A 7,220-nucleotide genomic window follows, 5' to 3' on the forward strand; every position below is an offset into this window, starting at 1 on the left:
ATCGACATTTTTTTCGATGTTTGCATTAAAATAAAAATTAAATAAACAAAAAAATAAAAAATCTACTGTCACCATTTTCTGAAAAATTTAGTTCTGAATTTTTCAACAAAAAAAAATTCTAAAATCGGTGCATAATTTCGTTCTAAATGTCATTTTGAACCTCGTTTTCCGATTTCACCCCACTGTGGTCCGCTAGGGTTGCGCTTGTATAAAGTTTAAAAAGTAATTTTATTCTATATATATTTTTTCAATTTTTAGGAAAACTATTACTATAAATATTTAAAAAATTAAGGGTTATATATTTATATATTATATATTTACTTTGATGACAAAGATAATTCTTTAAATGAACGCTTGTTAAAAAATCTGCCCGCAGCGCCGGCACGTTCTCATCGTGCTCTGCGCTCGCGCACTTCGCTCGCAAGTTTGAGCGCGCCTTAGGCGCGTGACTGTTTGTTTCTCGTGTTTCGCGCTTGATAATGTATTTATTTCGTTCTCAATAATTTATTTACCTCGCGTTACGCGCTCGATCTTTGTGCACATACTTGGTGAAACTAAAGATGAAAGCATCGACAACAGTAATTTGGTAATTGCAAATTCTATTTTGTTAAAGCTCCTTCGGCTTTAACGAACACATTCTCATCACGTATCTCGTACTTAACACTCAAGTTTATCCCTGAAATTTTATATCATTCCCATCAATTTATATTATTATTATTATTATTATTATTATTATTATTATTATTATTATTAAGAACATGCATTAGTATTAAAACAAACGTAGTTTCGTTTTTCTTTTTCTTCGTCTTATCATTATTATTATTATAAAAACATTTTTGTGTTGAAATGTTTTCACAGGCTTATTCTGCTCAACATGTGGAAGGCATTTTTGGTTAAAGTTGGATTTTTATTTTGATCATTTTTGCACTGGGCTCTCCCGGTATATATCATCAGTCACGGATGCATTTTTATAATGCAATCAAGTGATCTGATGAGAGAAGTCTGCCCAGACATATTAGACAAAGCCTGTTTTTTACCCCATCATTGACGGACTGGGTTACAGTCAAGTACACGATGGGGGGACCTACAGCTTAAGGTGGGTTCTGAACCACCAGAACCTCGGTAAAGGTTCATTGAAAAATTTCTAGAGGTACCGGCTCAGGGATCGAACCCCGGACCTCTGAGGCAACGACCGAGTGTCTAACCAACTGAGCCAATTATTAATCAATTATTAACGTTGGCTTAATACTGGCTGTTGGCTTGTATATCCTGCCATGACCAAGTGAGGGAAGTGTGAACTATACGTAGTTTCGTTGTCTTGTTTAAAAAAATGCGCATGCTTTAAAGAAAATGTTGTTACTAAACGTTTTATTGTAATTTCTGCTGTTTTTTTTTCAAAAACTGAATTTGCGCATGTCCCAACTGTTTTTTAACTTCTAAATTTTATCCCTTACCTCAGTGGCTCAGACTATGTCAATTGAGCTTTCTACCGAAACTCAACCAGTTGTTCTCATTATCTTATAGGGCATTCAAAATCATAATTTTTCTTCAATTCAATTAAATCCGTACAGAGAATTTTTGAAATTTAAAAAAGTGGTCTCAAAAATATTAAAAATGCGCTCACTTTTTGAATTTGTATACAAAATGGCAGGCTCGCGAGCTTGACGTTTAGTTTAGGACACTAAAAGAGTTTACCGAAGGCCAATCTAATAAAATAGTTTTTCCACAAGTTATCGTGTTCACAGACAGACAGACACTTTCGTGAAAACCTGTTTTTCGGATTCAGGGGGTCTCACAACGTGACTATTTGACCAAAACTGTAGGGAGGAGGTCAAATTTTTTGGCTATTGATGTTTTTCACGATTAAAGTGAAAACTACGCATCCTATCAAAAAGTAATTTATGACGAATTTGTAGACATTTTTCAAGTGCCCAATATTTTGTCAATACATCTTTTACCGTATTCTGCATAGTTCAACCGAAAAATGTAATTTTTGCATTTACTATTATTTTTTGTGCTGTCGAATTTTGAATTTTGAATTTTTCAAAAAAATTCACGTAGTTGTTATAATATTCTTGTAGGACATTCAAAAAGCAACATTTTTCTTCTTTAGACTTTTTGCACATTCTGCTCTACTTGGCTTAAAATTTGGATTTTCGTGTGTTTTTTGGAATTTTGTCGATGCTATATCTCTGGTAAATTTTGGTTTTGTGAAAAAGTCGTAAGGGTAAATTATTCGACATTTTGAATACTATGAATATACAGAGAATTTTAAAATCTAGTAATGTAATTTTTCACAAGTCATCGTGCTGACAAACAGGCATACAAACATACATACATACATACATACATACACACAAATAATTCAAATTTACAATTTTAAAATCTATGGTTCAAAACATCGTATCATTTTATACTAAATTAAATTAATATATAGAAGATAACTTTATTTTTTTAAATAAAAAATAGTGATCACTATTTACAATTATTAGTAAATAAAAAATTAACAATTTTAGAATGTATTTTCAAAACGTAGTTTGATTAATTCTTTAACCCGCTTTAAGTCATAAAAAAGCTTAAAAAAGAACTACATTTATATTTTAATTCGTTTAAAAAATTTGTTTGTTGACATTCATTTGAAAAAAAAATTCTGCCTAAACTAAATTTAAATCATGAAATTAAACATTAAAAATAAATATCTTTCCTGAAAAATAAAAAATTAATCTATTACGAAATATTAATCTTGCAAATTACGCAAACGCCTCTTTTCTACCGTATCATCTTAATTAGATGTTATTAGTTTTATATCAAATTTTTATATCAAATCTCCACGTTTTGAGATTCCGTGAGACAGAAAAAAATGATTTTTTGTGAAGGTTTCCGTCTGTCCGGCTGTCTTGTGGACACTATAACTTTCAAAAGATTCAATGGTTCCGGTGTTATCCCATAAAAAGGATTTTAAAAAACATAAAAAATTCCATTTTTGACCAAAGCTATACGAAAAATGAATAAAATTTTAGGGCGCAAAATTATTCATCTTAAAAAGATAAACAAATTTTCCTGAGTCTTTTTTGTTTTGTTGATAAAACACATATTTTTCGCTTTAAACGTGAAAAATGCTTTTGAAAATAAAAAATTCATTTTTTCGGTAAAAGTATGCAATAAGTAAAAAAAGAAAAAGAATTTGCAAAAATTATTTCTCTTGAAAATATCTACAAATTTATTTTTAATCATTTTTTTACAGGGCGCATAGTTTTAGTTTTAATCCTAAAAAATAACATTAACATTTTTTAAATAGAATTTTTAGAAAACGAGAACAGGGTTTTAAAAAATAAATAAACTCAGAAGAGAAGTACAAATTTGTGCTGAATAATTTTTTAATAGAATGCATAGTTTTTGTTTTAATCGCAAAACATAACAGAAAGAAAATGAAAATTTGTGGAAAAAAGACATAAGGTCAAATAAAATATTCAATAAATAAAATTGTCTGCATCAAACAGATTCTGAAGTTTCTTCTTGAGCTTTCTTCCTACGATACACGTGATGAACATATGTTCGTTAAAGCCGAAGGAGCTTTAACAAAAGAGATTTCACAATCACTACATTTCAGTTGTCGATGTTTCGAATTTTTATTTTAAATAGGTTATGCAAAAACGTATCTGCGAAGGGAGCAGATTTTTTTTCTGAAAGATGACTCTTTACATGAAAAAAAAGAAAAAAATAGAATCTGGCACAAATTGCTATGAAGATCTTCAATTTTTCTTGAATGAAAATATTGAAAATAGAAAAAATTCAAATCGCGCTAACTCCTCGAAGAATTTGGTTCTTAGCAAAATAACTGAGACTCGTTTGTCGTCTCATATGTGTAAATTAATCAAATAATCGGTACGAGGATGTTTTACAGTTTATTATAATTATTGTTTCAAAACAAGAAATCGATCGTAATCGATGATAGATTAAAAGTTATTTTACTTTATTTTTTACAGAACACCAAAATTTAAAAGCTTTTATTACGCATGGTGGCCTATTTAGTATTTTGGAATCCATTTATTTTGGTGTACCAATTATTGGAATTCCACTTTTCGTGGACCAATTCAGTAATGTTAATCATTATGTACAATATAATTGTGGTATCGCTTTGGATATTGATACTTTGAATGAAGAGAATTTGAACAATTCTATTCAGAAAATCCTTCATCATCCAATGTATAGGTATGTAGTTATTAAATATATATTTAATTATATTTATCAAAAAATTCATGAACTTAAATGTTGAAAGGTTCGACAAAGTTTGTAAAGTCTGGATTTAAAATTCTGTACATTGAAATCAAAATCTGTGCAGTGGAAATTAACTTTATTTTTTAAACAAAATATCTGGTTTTTTAAATAAAGTGATAATGAAATGAACTGATAGAGTCCAACAAGAAAATCCAACTATTTTTCATGGAAATTTAATTCTTTTCGTTAAAAATTCGTTTCTTATATTTTTAGTCTAGAACTCATCTTTTTAGTTGAAGTTTTTCTTATTTTGTTCAAAAATTAATAATTGTGTTAGAAAATCCACAATTTAGGGTGTCAGAACTCTCCTTGTTTATTAAAAATTCAACTACTTTATTATAAATTCATATTTTTGAGTTGAAAATTCAAATGATTTGTATAACATTCGCCTTTTTTGTTTCAAAATTAAACATCTTTAAAGTTTGAATTGCTTTGTTAAAAAATAATTTTTCTGGCTGAAGATTCATATTTTTTAATAAAAATTTCAAATATTTGGGTCAAAAATTATATTTTCTTGTATTAAATTCCTTCTTTTGGGTTGGCGATTTAATTCATACTTTTTAATGGTAAAATCTTCTTCTTAGTTTAAAAATTCAAATTCAAATTTTTTAATAGAAAATTCATTTTCTTGGTTAAATATTCATTCTTTCGGTTGAAAATTCATCATTTTAATTAAATATTTGTCTTTAGTTTTTCATATATTATCTTGAAGATGCCTCTTTTTTAGTAGAATATTAATCTGCATGATAAAAAAATCATCCTTTTGTTGAAAATTGGTTCTTTAATTTTTTGGTTGGAAATTCAACTTTTTTGGTAGAAATATCATCCTTTACAGTTAAAAATGTAACTGGTCGAAAATTACTTTATTTTTGATAAGAATTCATCATTTATGACATTTAAATGTTTTTTAGAAAATTCTTCGCTTTGGTTCGAAATTCAGCTAGTTAGTTAAACTTCTTTTTGAAAAATCATTTTTATGGTGGAAGATGCATATTTTTAATTGAAAATGAATATTTTCTGGTAAAAAATTCGATTTATTTGTAAGAAATTCGTCCTTTTGGTTTAAAAATTGATTTTATTTGGAATAAATTCAATCTTTTATGGATAAAAATGTAAACAGTTTTAAAACTTATAGGACTGATTCGAAAATTATTTGTTTTCGTTGAGAATTCATCTTCCTTGGTTAAACGTTTTATTATTCGGTTGAAATTCAATAACTTTCTTATAAACTTAAAAGTTTCAGTAAAAACTCATCCTTTTTTGTTAAAAATTTATGTATTTGATTCAAGATTCATCATTTTAGTTAAAAATTCATCTATTTTGATCAAAATTAAATTATTTTGTTGAAAATTCTTTGCTTGAATATTTAAGTTTTTTCCAATCCTATTTTATTTCTTAACTTTTCAGGTTGAAAATTAAACTACTTTTAGTTTAAACTTAAAATATCGTATTAAAAATCATTTTTGTGGTTAAAAATTAATATTTTTTGAAAATTCATATCTTTGGTTTGAAAATTCTATTGTTTTGTAGAAAAATTATGCTTATGGTTTGAAATTTTATTTTTTTAACAAATATTATAAATTAAAAGCATTTATACTTGAATTTTATATTTGTATTACCTGCCTTAGTATTAATTAAAGTAAATTATTCCCATATTTTTTTGAAAAATCTTTTTATTTATCCTGTTCCTAAAAATATAATGGATAAAGTAAAAATCGAAATGATTTCTAAAATTTTATTAGAGTAATTTGAAATTTTGTTAATTTATTGAATTTCAGGAAGAACATTGATAGATTGCGAAAACTCTATTTGGACCGCCCTGCTAAACCTTTAGATGTGGCAATTTTTTGGGTGGAATATATTGTCAGAAATGGGAATATTTTAAAATCCGCAGCTGTGGATCTGGCGTGGTGGCAACTCTACTTGTTAGATGTATTTGCTGTTCTGTCTATTATCGTTTTTCTTACTTTATTTTTGACTTATTTAGTCATTAAAAAAATTTCAAATTGTTTGTATTTCCTACTAATTATTGTTCTCAAATTTATCAGAAAAAAGAAAATGGAATAAAGAAAGATATTATAATTCTAATTGGAATTATTATTAAATATGATTTTCTTTTAATTAAAAATCTACATTTTTTAATTAAATCGTGTGTGCAAGCTTTGGAATGTAGAAACTCTGGATGAAATCGCTCTAATTCTTACTTTTTCCAAGGTACTCTTATTCCAAGTTTCTGCTGTTCGGATATTCCAAGTGGAGAAGCCCCTTCACCCCCCACCACTTTCTCGGTACGGCATCACTCGCGGCAGTGGCTGACCAATCGGAAAGAGGCCCGAATAGCGGGAAGCCCTTGTTTGTAGGAAGGACGCACACATGCTTACTCAGGCTCACACGGACTTGTCACTGCGCATTGCGATTAGTCCGGAACGAGAAAACCTCATAAAGGGCGCAAAAGTTTAATAAGCGTTCACGTTGAAAGCGTCCATTGAATGATATACGACAAAAGAGGTGATGGAGACAACACTTATTTGACCAATAAAGACGAATTTTCAACTAAAAAAGATCAATTTTCAAATGAAAATAGGATAGTTAAATTTTCAGATAAGAAAATTAATTTTCAACGAAATAGTTAAATTTTAAAGTAAAAAATATAAATAAAAAAATGTTGTTAATAAAATGATAAATCTATAAGAAAAAAATGAATTTTCGGCCAAAAAGATTAATTTGAACGAAAATTATGCATTTTTTTCTACAAAAAAAAATGAATTTTTTAATCAATTGGTTGAACTTCTAACCAAAAAGATCAATTTTTCTTATAAAAAAGACATAGCTTTAACATCACGCATGAATTTTTAACAACAAAGATAAATTTTCTACCCATTTAAATACTTGAATTTCTAACCATAAGGATGAATTTCTAATCAAGAAGATTAAACACGAGA

The 7,220-nt window shown here is 27.8% G+C and overlaps 1 protein-coding gene across 1 annotated transcript in view; it reads left to right on the forward strand.

Annotated features, from left to right (window-relative positions):
* LOC117174552 (UDP-glucuronosyltransferase-like) overlaps window positions 1-6,638 on the forward strand; it is a 34,372-nt gene extending 27,734 nt beyond the window's left edge. Inside the window, exons 4-6 of the mRNA XM_033363757.1 lie at window positions 3,987-4,212; window positions 6,057-6,286; window positions 6,493-6,638. Of these exons, the coding sequence (XP_033219648.1) occupies window positions 3,987-4,212; window positions 6,057-6,286; window positions 6,493-6,638 (602 nt within the window). The remainder of the gene's footprint in view (window positions 1-3,986; window positions 4,213-6,056; window positions 6,287-6,492) is intronic.
* Window positions 6,639-7,220: the final 582 nt, after the last annotated feature.

This window comes from Belonocnema kinseyi, chromosome 6, assembly GCF_010883055.1.
Source record: "Belonocnema kinseyi isolate 2016_QV_RU_SX_M_011 chromosome 6, B_treatae_v1, whole genome shotgun sequence".
NCBI lineage: Eukaryota > Metazoa > Arthropoda > Insecta > Hymenoptera > Cynipidae > Belonocnema > Belonocnema kinseyi.